General features: G+C 40.3%; 1 protein-coding gene across 9 annotated transcripts in view; it reads right to left on the bottom strand.

Moving 5' to 3' along the window:
* R3HDM1 (R3H domain containing 1) overlaps window positions 1-20,690 on the bottom strand; it is a 134,519-nt gene that overhangs the window by 40,567 nt on the left and 73,262 nt on the right. For 8 of the 9 annotated variants that reach the window (XR_014450812.1, XR_014450813.1, XM_083153826.1 and 5 more), the window contains exons 3-9: window positions 18,024-18,231; window positions 11,445-11,486; window positions 11,054-11,143; window positions 8,263-8,377; window positions 7,257-7,335; window positions 1,886-1,945; window positions 1,656-1,796 (exon numbers count right to left, since the gene is read on the bottom strand). Coding sequence is in view for 7 of the 9 variants with exons in the window: in XM_083153826.1 (XP_083009952.1) it covers window positions 1,656-1,796; window positions 1,886-1,945; window positions 7,257-7,335; window positions 8,263-8,377; window positions 11,054-11,143; window positions 11,445-11,486; window positions 18,024-18,191 (695 nt within the window). In the remaining 2 variants the exon portion in view is untranslated. The remainder of the gene's footprint in view (window positions 1-1,655; window positions 1,797-1,885; window positions 1,946-7,256; window positions 7,336-8,262; window positions 8,378-11,053; window positions 11,144-11,444; window positions 11,487-18,023; window positions 18,232-20,690) is intronic. The other variant, XM_083153829.1, reaches the window with a different exon arrangement.

Raw genomic sequence — 20,690 nt, 5'->3', positions numbered from 1 at the left:
TAAGGAAGTGAATGAGAATAGATGCAGGTAGGTGTGTACCCAGCTTTAGTCAGGTATACAGTAATTATTTAAGTTAAATGATCAGATACCACATGGTCACCCTTTATTTCAATTAATTTCACCATATTAATTCAATCAATTTATTAGCAGGAAGGAACAGACAGTAGCAGTTGGCTGGAAGTCTGACAACACAGATCATGGCAACAGAAGCATGAGTTTGACTGGAGTTTGGACTGGATTTGGACTTACACCCGCACATGGCATCATTTTATTTTTCACCAATTACCATCTCTCTCAGCCTCTAAGCTGATGAAAGCTATGTATTTTCTTTGTTTACTGTCTCTTTACAATGATTTGTACCATGTACCTCCGTAACCACTGTTTGCAAAGCCTGTATGCTGTACCATCACTAGTTGCACACCCGTTGAACAACAAGCTGGCAGGGTGTGCCAGCTTTGGAAGAAAAGTGCTGCATCCGGTTGAACTCATGCTTCAGTTGCCATGAAAATAATATTATTACTGCTGCCTTTGAGCAGCATGATCAAGATGGCGCCGCTGATGGCTGCCTAGGAGCTGTGCAGCTCAGCCAAATATGTTCCATGTGTGATAACTGTACTGTCTCTCTGCTTGTATTGTTACCTACCTGGCTGTTTCTGTGACCAGTGGCGCCGCTGATGGCTGCCTAGGCGCTGTGCAGCTCGGTGGGTATGTGCTCCCTATGTGATAACTGTACTTAATGTTACCTTCCTGGCTGTTGCAGCGACCAGTGGCGCCGCTGATGGCTGCCTAGGCGCTGTGCAGCTCGGTGGGTATGTGCTCCCTATGTGATAACTGTACTTAATGTTACCTTCCTGGCTGTTGCAGCGACCAGTGGCGCCGCTGATGGCTGCCTAGGCGCTGTGCAGCTCAGTGGGTATGTGCTCCCTATGTGATCACTGTATTTAATGTTACCTTCCTGGCTGTTGCAGCGACCAGTGGCGCCGCTGATGGCTGCCTAGGCGCTGTGCAGCTCGGTGGGTATGTGCTCCCTATGTGATAACTGTACTTAATGTTACCTTCCTGGCTGTTGCAGCGACCAGTGGCGCCGCTGATGGCTGCCTAGGCGCTGTGCAGCTCAGTGGGTATGTGCTCCCTATGTGATAACTGTATTTAATGTTACCTTCCTGGCTGTTGCAGCGACCAGTGGCGCCGCTGATGGCTGCCTAGGCGCTGTGCAGCTCGGTGGGTATGTGCTCCCTATGTGATAACTGTACTTAATGTTACCTTCCTGGCTGTTGCAGCGACCAGTGGCGCCGCTGATGGCTGCCTAGGCGCTGTGCAGCTCGGTGGGTATGTGCTCCCTATGTGATAACTGTACTTAATGTTACCTTCCTGGCTGTTGCAGCGACCAGTGGCGCCGCTGATGGCTGCCTAGGCGCTGTGCAGCTCGGCGGGTATGTGTTCCCCACATGTAATGTCTTAATGTAATGTATGTAATGCCTTCACCCCCCCCCCCACCTTCATCCCTGCTTGATGCTGCACTGTAAATCCACAAAAAATTCCTAGTGTGCGCAAGCATACATGGCCAATAAAGTTGATTCTGATTCTGATGCACACAATGTAACAGACAAAAAAAAAATAAAAACACACATTTTAGGAGCTTTCCTATAACTCACATTCTTGTATTGCTTGTTTTATTCACAATGACAGATTTACCACTCTGGTCCACATTATGATCAAGGCCAAAGTACGCAGCAACCCTGTGCAGGAGCATCCTGTGGTACGAGGTCATTGGTGGGAATTTCTTACGTTGAATTCTACAATACAAAACAATATAAAATGTAGGAGAGCAGGGAAAGCACATCAGGATATAAAGACAAATCTACTTGGGTGAGGGGACACTCACTCATTGGTAGCAATAAAGTCTAATATGTCTTGTTCCAATTTAAGCAGCATCATTCTATCCCTGAAAAGAGAAAGACGAGATTTCAGATTACCTGCTCCTTGATTCAATAATAGGGAAAAAAACCCACATCAAACATTAAAAAACAAAAGGCTGTGCAGCATCAGCAGTTGGGAAGACATCCTAATGTTCTGCTTCCCTTCTCACTCTCTAATTCAATCCTAATCACCATTTAAATTAATATTAATTAGTTTGGTTAATGGCAGAGCAAGAACATCAATTATGAAAAGCGTTCGAAAGGCCGCACTGATCAGACGTCCAGCTCCCCCCCCCCCCCCACACTTCTCTGTTCCTTCCACAAGACCGTATCAAACTCCAGCAGGAGGAAACAATAGACCGTATGAAGCGAAGATACAATATGCAGGTCTCCATTATATACCCTTGTACAGGTACTTCTAATACAATAATACAAATGAAACAAGACAAATGATAACAATCAATATTTTCTAGCAGCATATGCATAACCATATCACTGTATGATGCTACAGGATAGGACCGTTACATATAAAAATTGTTGTTATACATTATCACTAGAACAGGATGATTGATTTATAATTCAAACTCATATGAAACAATAAAAAAAAAAAAAGCTAATTATTAAAGCCCCATGTGATCAGGAGCATTACAAATTGTAACCAAACTATGCTTCCCTGGAAGCAATGGCCTACATGTATATTCAATGGTATTCAATGGATGTCCAGATTTTTGTTTATTCAATGTGGTCATTTTATTAAATTTTATTCAATGTGGTCATTTTTGTTCGGAAAAGATGAAAACTGACACTTGTAATTCGTCAATTTACTCCCCCCCCCCCACCCACCCCCAACTATGCAGTTTTTTCCGACAGTAAAAAATTGGCACTTGAATAGATCGAATGTTAAATTCGAAAAGTGAGGATTTTCCAACTGTTGGTAAAATCGGCAAGGAATGAAAGACCATGATAGTCTATGCAAAACTTTATAACATTGCTGCAGACAGAAAGGGTAGCATAATTATAAGCACAATAATCTTTCTTTCAAGCAAAATAGGGCAACCCTAGAAAGGTTACTGAAGACAACGCTTTAAAAAATATGGCAAAGAACAAAAAAAAAAAAAAAGTTTAAAGTTTTCGGGGTACTTGTTATGTTTCACGGCGGCAGCATGGCCACGCGCTACTTCTGGGTCGGCGTCTAAAATAAACTCCATGCCAACATGGATAGATCATACCCCCCACTAACCACGTTGGCGTGGTGTTGATTTTAGATAGTGTGGGGAACGTAGCGAGCCACCGAGCCAGAAGCGTGGGTGAGCGTAGCGAGCCCCGCAAGGGGACACAGACCCGGAAGTAGCACGCGGCCATGCTGCCGCTGTGGAACTAAACAAGTACCGTTTCCAGTATTTTGGAGGGAGGGTTTAGCTCCTTTAGAATGGGGATTGCAACACTGATTCTTTTTGTAAACACAATTCTTTTTTGTAAACATGTGGCCGTATATGGCTATTCAGACCTCATTGCTTCTCTGTTTATTTGCAGAGCCCTACGATCAGATACCCACTGCCCTGCCGAAGTGAAATACCACCATATGCAAGCCTGTGAAAGGCTTGCGAAAATATTGCAGATTGGCGATTAGCTGCAACTCATTCACCATCTAATGATTTATGCAGAGTGCGCAGCCTGGGCCTAACCCAGGACCAACTCAACCAATGCGATATCAATAGGCTGATTGAGTAAAACACCATCCCTGATAACGATGGGCACGCCTGCGTTTTTCCTGACGCTCTTAGTAAATGGCTGGATGTCACCCACAAACGCCAGCTTCCTGTAAGCTGTATTTTATCGCTGGTTGGCCTTGCGCATGCGTGCTACATTCCATATGCATGCGTAGTCAATCGATAATCAGCTGGCCTGCAAATTGGCAGCCCAGCAATCAGGTCTGAATAACCCCCATAGTCCCCTGTAACGCCTCAACAGGAAATTTAATTAGCTGTAGTACTTATTGCAGGCTTTTAGCTGGTGTTAAGAGGCCCAAACCAATTTAATCACATGACAAGTCCCAGATTCCAGGTTAAACACCCGATGTTATGCAATTATAGCGCAGTAAGAAACGAGAGTACCCTTTTACGCAGATTTCACGTTGAGTGGATATGCAGCGTTTACCACTTTCATACATGTAGGATTATTTTGTTTATTTGTATATCGTCCTTTACACAATTCACAGTGAGGTCAGCCAAAACTACCCACCTATGTAAGCTAAACTGTATGGTACTGCATTCTTATTATTCAAGGTGCTAAAACAAATGCAAGTAATTGTGCGATGGGAATGCAATAAATTTCCCGTTGAACAACGTATTCTCAAAGTGAACACTACATTTTTTTCAAAGTTTTTGCTAGAGTATTCCATTCCAGAGGCACCCCAACTTCCAGGTTTTAAGCATACTGTATACATGGCCATTGCTATTTTTCAGCAGGAACTCAGTCTGAACCTCAAATTAAATAGGACATCAGGAACTGGGTTCCTGAACCGTTTTTTTGCCAAAAAGTACTTTCCATAAAATAAGTTTTATTTTAAAACTAACCTGTGAATGCCTTAGTTTCTAAATAAAATATCTAAATCTCTATTTTTATTTAATCAAATTCATCCCCAGACCTGGAGTTCATGGACCTATTTCTCCAGAAAAAAAGTACAGTCCATGGCTGAGAACAGGTGGTCAAATGAAAATAACTGAGGTACTAATTAAGTCACCTGCGACCAAGCATTGATATACCAAAACCTGAACTATTTGGGGGTCTTGAGGACAGTGTTTGGAAACCTCTAGTCTAAGCAAAGATGCATGCGTTCAAACCACTTGATGAATCAGCTGGAACAGTACAAAGCAAGCAAGTCTTCTACATGCTGGATGAAGTTCTCCACCGAAGAAAATGAATCAGCTTTCGCCTGATTTGTGGGAAGTCGTGACAGGGGGCCAGATCTGGACTGCATAGCAGATGACCAAGTTCCTGAATGTGTTCATGCACCAGAAAATACACCAATTTCCTGCACTTGTGGACAGATACATTGTCATGCTGCAGAAGCGCACCATGATCACAAGCTTTTGGACAAAGCCTGGAAATGGAATCCAGCTCGTGCGGCATGCATTGTTTGGCCTACTTGTGCACCCAGTGATTGGGAGCTAAGGTAGCTACATAAGCAATCTTGGCCACAAAAACCAGCACCCCAATGCTTGGCCATGTTGCGCTTACGCCAGTGTTTCTGTGGCAGTGCACCTCCAATTGGGGTGGACTGGACCTGTGGTTTGCTCTCTGGGTCAAAATAAAATTGTAGATCCAGAATTGTTGATACTGGTGATCTCCCAGACAGAGTGTGAGCAACTGCCATCAAACCTGGCCAGAGCCAGAAATCACTTGAGCCTCCTTTCACTTTCAAGTCAGCTGATGGGGCACCAAGCACGCAAAAACCTTATTTAAGCCAAGGTTTTTGTGGGTTGTCAAGCAGATGGATCCCGATGGGCCATGGTCACTATCATCCACCTCACTTATGGCGGACACAGGTTGGCTGCAGAGCTTCTGGTGTTCCAGGGACCGACTCAAATAGTGCCTCCTATCATCAAAAGCAGATGGCAGTCCGTGAAAAACTTTTTTCTGAAGACCACTCTTGTAGTTGTAGAAAATCATGGCTCTCCAGTGGCCTCTATTGAGCTTCATAACGAGTTTGCGAAGGAAGTGAATATTCCGAATCGTTGGAATGAAGTGCTGCTCACACACAGTTCTGTACCTTGAAATTTCACTAGAACTTTAGTCCGAGATTGTAGCTCTCTACTAGTCACATTGGGGTACATTTACGAAGATAGGTGTCAAATTGATATACAGCACCTTCTTCAAGATAATAGATGGAATCTTATTGGTTGCTATGAGCAACATCCAATCTTTAATAGAACTCCAATCTTAATACATTTACGCCATTGTGTCTCCTCTACCTATGCATTTGATATTCATAAATGTATTGCACATTTCTTGTATGTTAGGGTAGTAGAATGCAATACCAGCAAAAACTGTCTTGAGTGGGCACAGCAGGAGCCGAATTGTAGTGGTAACAAAGGATTAAGCAGAACCACTTTTAAAATAGCATGAATAACATAACTGTCTGAAGTGGTGCTCTTCACTTAAAAAGACCTTTTATTTTTATGATACAATAATAAAAAATACATTGGGCCTCAGATTTCTCCTTGCAATTGCAGTGAAGAGAACGATCTTTACCAAATCATTTAAAGATGAAAAAGATCTTCTCATCCACAAACCAATGCATGATATCTGTAGTATTAGGGAAAATAATCAAACTACCTTCAAAACTGACCACTTATTTTTTGTGGTGCAGCTAAAGTGAAATATTTGTGATGGCAAATTCTCTCCATCCTGACCTAGGACAATAAAATAAGCCAAAATAAGTGGTGTGCACAAAACTAACTTTCCTTTCCATGATTGTACATTTGGAAAGACTGGAGATATCCTTTGGAATCCAGGCATGTGTCTGAGAATTCTGCTGCTAATGAAAGCCATGCAATGCAACATGAGCAGATGGGAGGGCAGAGAAAGGGCTTTATTGACGCTTAAAATATACCAAGAGCCAAAAGGTTGGTTGCCAAGAAACAAGAATTGCAAGATAAATATTGGAGGGAAGCCTGTGAAGCCGGATACCTGTGAAGCCCGCGAAGGGACGCGTTTACCTGTGAAGGTATCCGCGTCCCCTCGCGGGGCTCGCTGCGCTCGCCACGCTTCGGGCTCGGTGGCTCGCTGCGCTCGCCACACTATTCTATTCTCAACTCCACGCCGACGTGGATAGTGGGGGTATGAAAAGGTCGTAGGACGCGTACCGCCGCCGCTCGCCACGCTTCGGGTTCACGTTTATAGTGGGGGGTGGCGTGGGGGTGCATTTAACATTGTAAGCACCCATTTGGGTGCTCAAAAGCACCCTTTAGGGTGCTTATACGATTTTTGGTCGTATAGGGGGTCAAAATCGCGTCGCATCGTATGCCATCGGGTGCATGGCATGCGATGCGATCTGTCCGTCGTACGACGGACATCGGGGGCGCCGCCAAAATACACAAGTACCGGAAAAATTACCCCAAAACTAATGTTAATATTGATGAAACAATGAAAACTGTTTAAAAATAGTCATGGATGACACAAGTGATATTAGAAAGCAGGCAGCGAGAAGATGAAGGTTATCCCGCATACCACTCTGCAGACAATCTACTTCTCTACACCGATTTAGGTTAGTACACACTTTCTAAAAGAAACACAAGTCATTGCATTGCTTTGAGGACAATAAATCGGACCTACCTGGGGTTACTCTTCAGCGTGTTTACCAAAAATTCATGGAGGTCTATGCCAGTGGAATCTGTGTATTCTTGGCTGGAATCTGTAACAAGTGAAAATAATAACTTGAGGAAGTACACAGAACGATAAAAAGAAAAGCCAGAAACGTCAGTACTGATGAGAAATAAAATAAAACTACAGTAACCGCAAAATGAATGGATAGAGAGCCCCCTTTTAACAGGATATCACTATATGAAGGTTTATAAACTGTACTTTTAACATCTCTTTAGGTGTTCATTCACAGATGCATATATATGCAATGATTTACCATCAATTAAGAGTATTTGTTAAGGCCCATACACACTGGACGATATTAAGCTGAAAGCAGCTCACTTTTATTGATTGAGTCGCTTTCAGCTCAAAAGCCACCAAGTGTGTATGACTCACAGGCAATGAGCGTAGATGCTTTCTCCCGTGTCATCGCCCCCCGCCGCCACTCATCTGCTGGTATTACCAGCCGAGTGGACGGCTTTCCATAGCATTCTGCTATGGAAAGCCATCCACCACCATAAAAGTCGCTTGGACAGGCGAAAAATGCTCAGTATGTATGCATTGAGTGATATTCAACCAAGCGATTTTCGCCATGATCACTGTGCATACACGCTGGGTAAAAACATGTGTACGTACCCCTACAATTGCATTGATTCAAGCAAATATTGCACTGAAATACTGGCTTGAACCTTCATTTGCTGAATTACCAAATACATCCCCTTTAATGATTTTTAAGGCAGATTTTTATGTTGCATGTTTAATTTCATTGGCCCGAGTGCAGTTCATGTGGAAGCCTTTCAAAGCAGAGAGCAAAGCGGCCTGTGTATGCCCCAGAACTTAGTCATGTACCACTGTGCCTCAACCTATAAATGATCGTCTAAAAATAAGACAGAAACAGAGAACTATATTTAATAAGTGAATGAAGCAACTTTGCAAAGCAAGCAGAAAACCAATAGTGATACATTAAGTGACAACTAACCTCGTGACAGCATTTTGCGGGAGGATTTTTCATTCCCTTTTTCTTTTTCAGTTTCATCTTTCAATGGTTTTTCTTCTTTTCCTGGCGATGGTGCAAGCTGGACAGGTATTGGTTCCTGCAGATTTTAAATGGAGTCCTTAAAACCAATAATCTACCTTTTGTACACATAAAATGTAACACAAGAGGACTGTGTAACGAAGAATTAATTACACACAAACGGTTACGTAGTGATGATGAAAAAGACAACTCAATGTAACCCTGTCTACAATCCCTAAAAAAAAAAAAAAGATTTAACTGAGCTGACATGGCTCGGGTAATAATCTATGTTACCCAAACCTGTTTTACCAGTACACTTATAGTTTACCTTTAAAGAAAAAAAAAAAAGAGAAATAACGCAAATGGTTGACTCTGAAAAATACACTTGTACTTTTCATGTTGGATAAATCATGTGTAAGAGTGTGTGGGGAGAACCATTAAGATATTACAGTTCACACAGAAATAGCTTTAAAAACTGAAAGCTGAGGGGAGGTGGAGACTACCAGAAAACAGTGTACCCCAGTGGTGGTTTTTACCTATGGGCTGCAGCCCCTCTAGATAAAATCCACCACTGTTCTCTGTCTTCCCATTGGAAGACCGACCTGCAGTCACCGAAGACAGACCCATTGGGAGGTGTTCCCTCCCTATGGGAAGCCTCTATATGGGCTGCTGAGTGGCAGCCCATAAAAACCTGGTTCTGTGAATGCACAGTATGAGGACAAAACTGCGCATACGCTGGACTGAATATGCCTCTGTGGGCTGCTGCAAAAGCAGCCCAGAGGCTGGGGGCCAGAGAATGCGCAGTACCAGGGGGGGCCATATCGCGGCAGCCCCCCTCCTCTGCAGGGGTAGGAGCCGCCACTGGTGTACCCCCATAACGAAACATCACAGGCATTTATTTCCACAACTTCGGTTTTGCTTTTGGTGCCCACTCAAGATCCATTGCATTCCAAAATAACCAACACTACAACACAGAAGTGACTTTTCAGCCAGTGGGAAAACAGTCCAGAAAATAAGCATCAATGTGTGTAAATTAGAAAGGGTCTTTATAAAACAAAAAAATAGTAATAAATGGGGTATTAATAAAAGCTTGGAGAGAGATAAGTGTCAGAACATACCAACCAATCAGCTCCTAACTGTAATTTCAAACAGCCAGTAAAATGTAAAGCAGTAGCTGATTGGCTCTTTATCTCTCACAATGTTCTCTCTCCTCAGGGTCTAATCAACACAACCATCCCCCCCTTCCCTGAAGCTTAAAACATATTTTTAAAGGACAGTGTGTATAAGAAGCACATTTACAATGAAAGCATACAAAGGGGTATATTCAATTGCTGTCGAAACTGCTGTCTTGTCGGAAAGATGTCAGTTTCCAACTTGAATAGGTCAGAAGGGGTTCCGACCTGTTCAATAAATAGCCGCCAATCCACCTGCTTTTGTCGGAAATGTGGGCAAATCTGTGGTTTTGGCGGCGTTTCAGGCAATCTCGATCAGACTTTAAAAAAGTCGGATTGAGGCAGAAAGGACAGCACTGGGTGAGCATCAGCAGCTCACTCAGCGCCATCCTCCCATCACCTCCTCCATCCCTCCACCATACTGGGTATGAGCAGCTCAGCCGGCGGCGCCCCGCCACCTTCAATCGCTCACTCAGTCCTGGCAGCGGCCGAGTGAGCAGCAGTGGCCAAATCCTACAGTCTGATTTGGACGCTGATTGAATAAGTAGTGCCGCATGCATTCCGACAAATGAATGTCATAATGGATCCGACACTAATTGAATATGCCCCAAAGTCTTCCTCAAAACTAAGTGATACACGGCTGCACAGCACACCCCACTCCCTGAGCACAATACTGGGCTATACAGTGCCTTAAAATATATACTGTAATCTGCATCCAAAAAAAATTTAAGTAGAATGAAGAGTAGTTTAAACAATGTTGTTCAAAAGTACAGTGGACATATTATAACTAAATATGTGACGTAATGCACCCCCCCCCCCCCTGAAAAAAAGCCATCAGGTACTTTAATGCCATGAATAAAAATATAGATAAGTTGGTACTTGTTTAGTTTCACGGCGGCCGATATATCGGATGCGATATCGGCCGGTCCGATGCGATTTTTTACCTGTTCCTAACCCCACTATCCACTTCGCATGCGCCACACTATAATAAAATCAACTCCATGCGTACTGGATAGTGGGGTTATGAACAGGTAAAAAAATCGCATCGGATAATATATCGGCCGTTATCGCATCCGATATATCGGCCGCTGTGAAACTAAACAAGTACCGATAAATCAATAGATAGAAACTTGTTTCACTCAAGGATAAACACAAAATTAAATAAAAAAGGATCTCATATTGGGAGCTCATTTAATTCTTTCTATTTTCATGTATCATATAAATTGGTGTCACCTGGTTCATTTCTCTGGTAAGATCAATATGGTAACCTTTATGCTCATTTTATGCCTTCTTAGTGGTGTTAATTCAATAACTTGAAAACTGCTGAATGTGTTATTGTAGCAACAATATGTTTACAAGATTGTTCCGGTTTCAGCACTGAAATTTGGGTTGCAGTTTATTGGAATTTAAAAAAATGTACACAGTAAAAAAAAAAATAGATGTAAAAAAAATACTATTTGCAAAACCTGGCTTGGAGAAGCATCATAACAACGGAAACCAAAGGCGTTAAACTAAAAAGTGTCAAAATTCTAATATGAAAAGGTGGAAAAATTAATTCACACAGTTTCAGAAATATATTTTACCTGTGTGTCCAGGGGGGTATCAGCTGTGGAAGGAGGGGGAGATTCTTCACACACAGCCAGGCTCCGAACTAGCTTTAACTTTGAACTTGACTAAAGAAAGTGATTTACAATAAAACTACAGGTCAAGAGCAAGTAAAAAGTCAAATAACTCAAATAATGCAGAAGAACTCAGCAAGCCGATAAGCACTGCCTATTGTTCATTTGCAAGTACAAAAACTGCACAGACAAAAAAAATCAAAAACAATACAAAAATAAAAAAACACTCCAGACATATAAAAAAAAGCAGGGCGGTATTAAAAAATAAATATATATAAATTATACACTTATGCCACAACAGCAAACAATTAAAAAGGTCCACGAAGCATGCCAGCAAACAAGCCCATTACCGTACCTTAGACCTTTTTCCTGTTTGCCCCAAAGGCTGCACTGGTCGCTGAAAGGAGCAAAAGAGTATGCACAACAATAGATCTCATTACAAAGGGAAAACGAGGGGTCAAACTACAACAGCATAAAGACATAAGAACACAAACCATACAGAAACGTGCAAAGAATATTTACAATAAAATCAACAAATTAGAAAACTATAGAACAATATCAGTATACTAATGTGCCATGTGTTTATCATATGACTTTACATGTTTAAACATAAGATGAAATACGAATATAAAATGAATAAACGGCATACAGAGACTAACTAAATAACCCCCCCAACATATAAAAGACTGCCTGAATTATAATAAAGGAATGACTGACTAAAATCAATCAGAATGAAACAGTTGCAAAAAAAAAAACAAAAAAAAACAACTCTAATAAATATTGTATTGCCCTTGAATTCTCAGTCAAAAACTAATTCTTAAACAAATTATACAATGTGTAAAGGAATAGGACACATTGCAGTAGGGGTGGTGAGCCAAGAGAGCATATATTTGGGATGAAACGGCTTAAATAACGCTAACATTAATTAGCGCCTTATCTTTATATTTATAGCAATAGCAATTTGCAAAAAAAAAAAAAACAATAAATGCACGCAGAATTTGTTTTCTGTTTTCACAAGTAATAAAAATCAGGACATATGAAGCAAAAGAGAAAAAAACTCGTCAAGTTTAATATGACATTTTAATAAGAAAGAAATCAATGTAGATAAATTCCTAAGGAACACTGTTCCCAGATATTGACTGAAACCTCCCCTCCACCTCAGTCCCAAGAGATGCATCTGACCTGCAGATGTATAATTAGTTTTTTGTTTTGGTATCTATACATGATGAAGGTCAAATCAGAAGACAACACAACAATGAGTAATTACATTGACACAAGCTTTAGTTTTAGAAATTTCATTTTCATTTAACTATTTTCCTGCGAGTGGCCTTCATTTTTAACCCAGTAAAACAGAGAATGTGTTAAATTTTTGTTGTTTTATAAAATTTGATAAAGGGAAAAAAGAGTCACAGGAGGAAATGGAAGTGATAAATCTCAGCATAAATCTAAAATGCTTGCTCACATTACTTTAATGTCGAAGAAAATTATATCTAGGTTACATTATTACACTGTAAGATAAGACATAATGGTTCTCAGGCTGGTTACTGAAGCCACACAATGCACTGAACTCCAGAGGTGGTTACAGTAACCGTCTGCGTACCTATTTATGAATCATCTACTTTCTAAAAAATGCCACAAAAGATTCAGACCAAAACATATTCCTTTCATTACAGCAAAAGCACGTATTAAGCAAAGCAGAAAAAAGAAAGAAATCACAGTTGTGCACCAAATACTCAAAGTGGGAATTATACTAAAAAAAAAAAAAAAAAAAAAAAAACGCACATTGAAAGGCATCCTAGTCTAAATGATGTAATATGGTGAGAAGTCACATCTTGTGTATTACACAGCGCTCCACTCTGGGCACCAAACATAGGCGATAAGAACAGGGCAACAGAAACCGACTTTCAATCTCCTGTTGATTGGTCAAAGCCTGAAGAAAACTAGGAGTTGGTCACCTTTTATAGTTTGGGAGTTACACTAGCCCAGACCTAGTTTTTAATGCAGGGCCGTTGCATAGTATTTCTGTATTACAAAAGGTTTTCCCTAAACCTGGTTGGTCATAAGCTACAAAAGCTGGGGCTATACCAAACCACTAATACCCCGTCCACACTGAAAAGCAAAAATTACTGGGTCAAGCATTTCTACCCAGCAATTCACCTTTCAACACAAGACGTCTTCTTGTGTGAAAGTCAACCTGGGTTGACAGAATAACGCAGGGTTGAAGAACTGTGAATGGTGACCCGAGTTGACCTTTTCACACAGGAAAATATTTATATCCCTTTTCCACTAGCAGTAATAACCCAGTAATCTTCGCGGGGACGCGCATCTACCCGTGTTTTTCTACTAGTGGAAATGATTCCTGTCAAAAAACCCGGTTTGGATTACCCAGGTAATCACCAGGGTAGCACCCGGTTTGCACCTGGGTTCAGGGATAGTGGAAACGCTCCCAACCAGGTATATTTGAAAAACAGAGATGATTGGAGCTTCTGGGGTATGTTTATGTGCATTTTGTACATGTTTATGTGCACTTTTTACATGTCTAGGTGCACCAATGGCTCAGGTATACTGCAAACAACAGTTTTCACAATAGTTTTACTTGTTGTGTGTGAAGACACTTTTGAAAAGGTTTCATATTGAGGGCGGGATGTTATAACATCCGCGGCCCCCCTTCGCCGGACATCGCATTTTTAATAACGGCATATGCTGTAACATATGCCGTTATTAACGCAAGGGACAGCTCTTGCGGTAAGAGCTGTCCCTTGCGATGCGGTGCCGGTGCTGGACTTCCGGGTCTGTGACCCGGGAGTCCATCTGCGCATGCGCAGACCCCGGCGCCGGCCGCAGGGCACGCTGGGAGGGATCCGTGACGGATCCCTCAAACAGCGCTGCGGTAAGAAGCCCATAGGCTTCTGCAGGGATTCGCCAGCTTTTGCTGGCGATTCCCTCCGCAGCGCTGACACTGCGGAGGCACAATATAGCATATAGAGATGCGGTAGAAACCCCGAAAACGGGGTTTTTACCGCATCTCTGCTATATAGAATCTCGCCCTGAATATTTGGGACTAAAATAAAAGGCAAAACTTTTTCAAATAAATATTTCTGGTCTATTCTTTAATCAGAAAATGTTTTGCCTAATGGTAATGGTGGCTCTGTTTTATGACCTCCCCTTTAGTTAAGCCCTTAAAAAAGGCCTTTTCTAATGTAATCTATAGGAAAAAAACAGGTTTTACCTGGGTGTAAATGGGGCTGATTCAGCAATTTACCGGGTAGCACTGTAGTATCGGAATCGATCCGGGTAGAAATGACTGGGTCTGACCCAGGTTGCTAGTGGAAAAGGGGTAATAGTGTTGAAAGGCAAAATTACCAGGTTGAAATGCTTGAAATCAGATCAGAAATGCTCATCAGTATGAACCGGGGGACAGACTGGAATTGGCAAAATGACCCAGCACACAAATGACAGGAAAAAGGCGGAATGTTCAGACAATTCTGCCTGAACGGGTAGAAGAGTAAAATTCGAGGCTGCTTCACATTAAAAGGAGATATAATAAGAGAAATGGCAAGGTGGATAATGAATATATAGAACATGTGGGGAGAGATTTTACTCCTATGAAAATCAGGCATCTTGTATATAAAAAAACCATCGCAAAATGCGGACCACTTTGTTCCCCCTGTGTTTTAGGGGTTGTAAATGAACATTTTGAGAGCTATTAAGATATAGAAATAGTTACTTATGATCGAATATTCTGAGAGCAACTTACATATTTATGGGTGAACATAGCTAACAAAAAGAAAAATTGTGGGCCCTAAATGTATTTATGATATTACATTTGGCATAGCGTTGTGTAAAACAGATACCACTTCAGTAATGTCAGAGGACAGATAATTTGATTTAAAGGGAACAATTTTGCTGTGCAACCCATTTCTACCCCCAACACCACCCTACTAAGTGATCTCATTCCGTTAAGGCCAGCTTTCCATGTGTGAGAGGTGTTCTGCCCTGTATAGCTTCATGCCAACAAGAGAACCTTATAACCCCAACTCCACAAGGCAATGATAGGAATATATAGACATAGCACAGCCCTCCCACTGAGTTTGTTTAGAGACAGATAAAAATGGACTGTAATATGAATCCAATGGCTTTGCCAATTTGATGAATGCAGTAATACCACTGCAGGCCGTCTGAGGTCAAAATAATTACCCCACGTCTATTCTGGTGGAAAAAAAAAAGGTCAGGAGCTTGAAAACCCAAAGTCCTTAAAATGTCTCTTTACTGCATTATTAACCCATTCCTGCATTTATCTCTGGCAAGATTTATCCATCAAGCTTTCAGCATATGCCGACTGTAAAGCAAGAAACCTAAAAATAAAACCATATGACTAAGTCATATAGTGATGACCGACATATGCCATGTTGCGAACCATCACCTATCCATAATCATCAGGATAGTCCCGAGTTTATATGCTTTATAAAAGATGTCCATTGAACCATTTTAATTTGACAATTTGATGATTCGTTATCAAGAACTTAACGAATGCTTAACACTCGCCCACACCGCAGAAATAGCAGGCCTTTGGGGTAGTTGTATATTATCTTTCTGCCTGGAAGTTTAATACTGAACTTTCACAGGAGTTGAGAGGATGGCTGGGTAGTGCTCTATATAAGCCGCCTCCTTTGTAATGAAAAGGTTAATAAAGGTAGGGTGTGTGGTGAGGGGAGAAACCATCAAATATTGGGATCTTAATCACAGCAAGGTTTTAGGTAGGCTTAAGTAAAGTGCAAAAGTAGGAGAGAGTGTTAAAGAAGGAGAGGAGTAGACTTTAAAAATAAAACTTTCAAGATTCATAGTAAAACACAGTAGTGGGGGCTCATTACTTACGGAAGGGTTGGACACAAAAGCTTATGACCATTTTGAAAGTTACTTGATAGAAATGGATTCAATATAGGCTTATGTTACACCAGCAGGAACATTAAATACTCGGCAAGGCGTAAAAGGACGTTAACACCATGACCAATGGTGTAATCTTAAAAATAAAATAAAAAAGCAGACGACTGACATGCGCTACAAATATGAGCCAAGTGCATTTAAAAGTATCGGGAAGACTGAACCAATACGCTCTACTAAATAGGATTCTCATAATTAGATCCTTTCACAAATGTAAAGACCCTGAAACTGCTGAGCCATAGTAATGTCCCAGGGAATAAAACACTTCACAACAGCACCAGCAAATCATGGAACAACATTAGCGGAAGTAAAGTGACTGTAATTAAGAATTTACATAATATGGAGTGAGGAAAAAAAATTGAATGTGTGTTCATAAACAAACGACAAGCAGACATCAAACATCTGAAACCGTATCTGACGTAGTACAAGTAAATAAAATGTTATTTGGCATGCATTGCGCTACAACATGATTGTTGATTGCTCAACCATATCTAGATTTCAACCACGTAGTTTTATTAATAAAGTATAAATTATATAGTTTTATGTGAAGATGGTGATTCAATGATACATGGTGAGCTGAATGAGAATGGGCAGTCACAAATACAGAAGTAGAAAATATTAAAATAGATAAATTAGAATTAGTAGAAATAAAATACTCTATGTAACCAAATAGAGAAAGATATATCTGCACACTATTATATTCACAGATTAAGCCAATAGTGGCCTTGTTATTTAAATCTATTAGCTTCCACAGGGATCCTGCCTTAAACAACTGAGGAAATAGAACAGTTATATACAGAGAAGAAAGAGGTCGTGTTGGGGAGGCGCACGCAGGTCATATTGGGAGACAATCCTCCCAGTTGGGAAACTGGTTCCTTTAATTAAATTTTAGAGCACGGAGATTATTTCATAATCTGGTTGGTGCTACATATATTAGAGAAACCTAGTTAAAAGTAACAATCTCACAAAACAGAAAAAAAAAGAGTTATATCTGCACACAACTATACTTGTAATGTAAATAATATTCTCTATAACGAAACATCAGTAATAAGCAGCAGTTTTCCAAAATTTAGGCTGCACAGAACTCAAACCATTTTAGGGCAAAATAGTGATACATGGACTACGAAAGAGGACACTATTCTACCCACCCCTAATTTTAATTTTATATATATATATATTACACTGAAAGTCTGCAACCTATGAAGGCCTGAAAACATTTCCAAGTATTACTGTAGTCTCAGTATCAATGGTTTAAGGCCCAGTCTCCACTTCACCAAAATGATGGAAGTTTATAGTTTTCTGGAATTAATTCATCCATAGAAACTGTTTTGGCAAGTCCAAAAATAAATAAATAAAAAGTGAGACACCCCCATGACGCCTAAGAATTTTCTCTTTCTTTTAATTACATTAATTTAATGTAAAAGGTGCATACACACTAGACTATATTTTAAACACTTCATTTCACCAACATATTGTAATAAAATTTTAGTGTATATCAGTAATGATATAGTGCGTACGCACTGGACAATGTACACAAAATGTTCGGCATGTCCTTGGTCATCTTACATGCTCAATCTGATGATATCTTCAATGACAGCATACTCCTGGATGTAGCCACTGCCAATATAACCTGTAAAATCACTCAGTGCGTACGTGCTATAATGTTTGTCCAGGAGTTCAAGAGAAATTTTTGATGACATACCATCGTTTGCAACATCATCTAATGTGTACCCAGACTAAGTATTATTATGTTTTTTTGAAAAGCAGAAAATGGTTGGATTCTTTCGCTTGCAAATCACCAAGGAAACACAGTTAAACAAATACAGATTTTTTTTTTCTAAATTTAAAAGTTTTAATCAATATACACGACATAGAAAAAAAACATATGGACTAATGTAATCTTGACAGAAATTAAATACAAAAAAAAAAAAAAAGCATAATGACAGGAGATACTGGACGTACAGTATGGCTATGCCATATTTCCGAGGCTTACCGTAGCATCCTGCTTGTTATCACAACAACAGTCCTCTTTTTCTGCTGTGGTTCTCTCGAGCTCGGCAGTTTGCAGGTTTTCACTGGAGCCGGACTGACCCAGATTGGACTCTGACCCCTTCATCGTTTCAGATTCGTCCTTTACAGCAACAATACCAGACATCCTCATTGGAAAAGGTCACTTTAAAACTTTAAAGGATATACAGAACCTAGAGATTTCAGAAGGGTACATAAAAAGAAAACAATGTAGAAAAATCTAGACGTGAAAACCTAATATATCTCACACTAATGTGGAAGAGTAGATCCCGGCGTGTAACATATGTCAACGTGTACACACATTTCAACCATGTACATGATTTTAGTTCTATGCATTGAACACCACCGCGGAGAATATTAGTAGATAGGAGAATAATGATGCTAGTTGTGTATGACCAGAAAAGCCAGGCTAAACAGGCTGAGATCTGTTCATACAGGTATACTTTAGGAGATGGAGGTAAATTTACGAACAAGAACAAATTACAAATCAGCCCCACAAAACATGTTTGGACAATTATGGTTGAAATTAAACCATAAATTTGTTCAAAAAGTCTAAGTTACTTTTGACCTAATTCAAAACATTCTGAATGCAATGAACAAGAGGTGTATCCAGAGATAAGCAATACTGTAAATCCTAGCGTTACAGATTAGACGTATAGAGAACATATATTAGCACTAAACCTTTGAGGTCTCTAATATTTCTAAAAGAAAATCTTGCGCCCCCCATGGTATGGTCAACCATCATCCCAAAACCCCCATATAATTCATCAAATGATGTGGGATACAATCAAAATCAATCCTCTTAAAAATATATTGTCTAATTACTATTTCTCGGATTACTCATATGCAAATCCTGCAATTATAGCTAAATCCTATTTGTAATATACTTGTCAAAGACATTCCCTTGATTTTTTTCATACAATACACTGAAAACAATTGGTTAATTCTTGGTTTATGAGAAAGCGAACATACACACTTATATCACACATCAGCAACCACCAATAGAAGGCACACTGCATGACTATAGACCCCTCAATTTAATAGAATAGTTACATATTTAATTGCATGTAGTGCAATCATTTGCTTGTGTGCATGCTGAAAGCTTATACTGCACTGACACCAAATTAAATGCAAATAAGTTTTCTCCACCCGGTTTCAGAACCTGTAATTCAGGAAAATGGTGAAGGGGGGATAAGGGGGTCGGTTTTAATTGTTTTCATGAAGTGTCAGCCAGGATTCTAAACATAGACTGGAACAATAGGCGACCGGTTCCTGTTACCATGGGAACAAGAGAGGAGAAGCATTTGCTGCAGCTTCAAAAAAAAAAAAAAAATCTGCTGTACAGGTAGAGGAACAATGGACCAGCTTCCCGGCACACAGAGAAATAAATTATCCCAGGAATGTGCTCTTACAGACCCTAGACTGCAGCTCAATCATATTTCCCATCCTCTCTCTTTTGGTTTAATGCTAAATAATAATAAACCAATCCCCCCATCTGAAACACTGACATAATGCAAGGGACAGAGCTATTATACAACTCAGTTGGGTCATTGTGAGAAAAGGCTACTTCTAGGTTATATGCATGAGATTATATTTCACACACACACACAAAGTTGTGTCACTAACATATACTTCCTTGAGAACCTTTGTTCTAAGTGTTAGCAATTGCAACATTACAATTGGCTGCAATTTGTCCTACGATCACAAACTTAGAGTTTAAATATCTTAATTTGTGATCGTAGGAACGGTTCAAGACCCTATGCGATATGGGGTCAGAAATAAGCATAACACCTTTTTCAATACACCCAGCTATAAGATTTAGGTGTCAATTGAAGAAGGTCTGTTGGAAATCTTTATAGAGTTGGGTATTATGGATATTTTGTGCTATGCGGGCAGCGCAGGAATGCAAAAAAAAAATTGTTATTTGTAAAATCGAGATTCCATAAGTTTTAGCTAAATTAGTAGGTCAAACAGATTCTGCACAGTCTTAAATTACATCGGTAGGAGCCACACACAGACAAGAACTGAATTGGGAATTAAACCCTGATGCCGGTACCATCTACCATTATTTATCACTGACTGCCTGAGCCTTTCAGAGCATCCTTATTGAATCGGCTCACCAATTAGAGAGACTTTCTAAAGTGACCTCATTACAAGAGGTGGGCAATTATGTGCCAGTTTTACTTCACCATGCAGTATTACAAATGACCCAGAGATAGAAACCAGTGTGATAGGAAGGTCATGGAACACGGGAGATCTAGTTTTTATTATTTTTATTTCATTTTGAAAAGGCAGAAGCCAAAACGCAGAGCTGCGCAATAGCAATTAAGAGTCTCTGTAGAATTACGAAGAAAAAGGCAAAACAAATTTTCAAGGACAGCTGTGTGGCATACATAACATATTTGTGGGTCTTCCAACTGCTGTGGAACTACTATTCCCAGCATCCCCAATAAAGCTGAAGACCCACATCTAGCCTAAGCCTGAAATAGAATATATCGTACCCATGCAAACCAGTAGACATAGGTTAAACCTAAGGCAGATCTGAGGGATACTTTTCATCTCACGCTGAGTAGTCACAAGTTATTACAGATTAAACGGAAAGATGGACAAGACTGGTTCCTGGTTTTCTGAA

The sequence above is a fragment of the Crinia signifera genome, chromosome 7 (genome assembly GCF_055691185.1).
Source record: "Crinia signifera chromosome 7, ASM5569118v1, whole genome shotgun sequence".
Classification (NCBI taxonomy): domain Eukaryota; kingdom Metazoa; phylum Chordata; class Amphibia; order Anura; family Myobatrachidae; genus Crinia; species Crinia signifera.
Note: the sequence above shows the minus strand (reverse complement) of the source record. Positions and strands in the feature narration are given on the sequence as shown.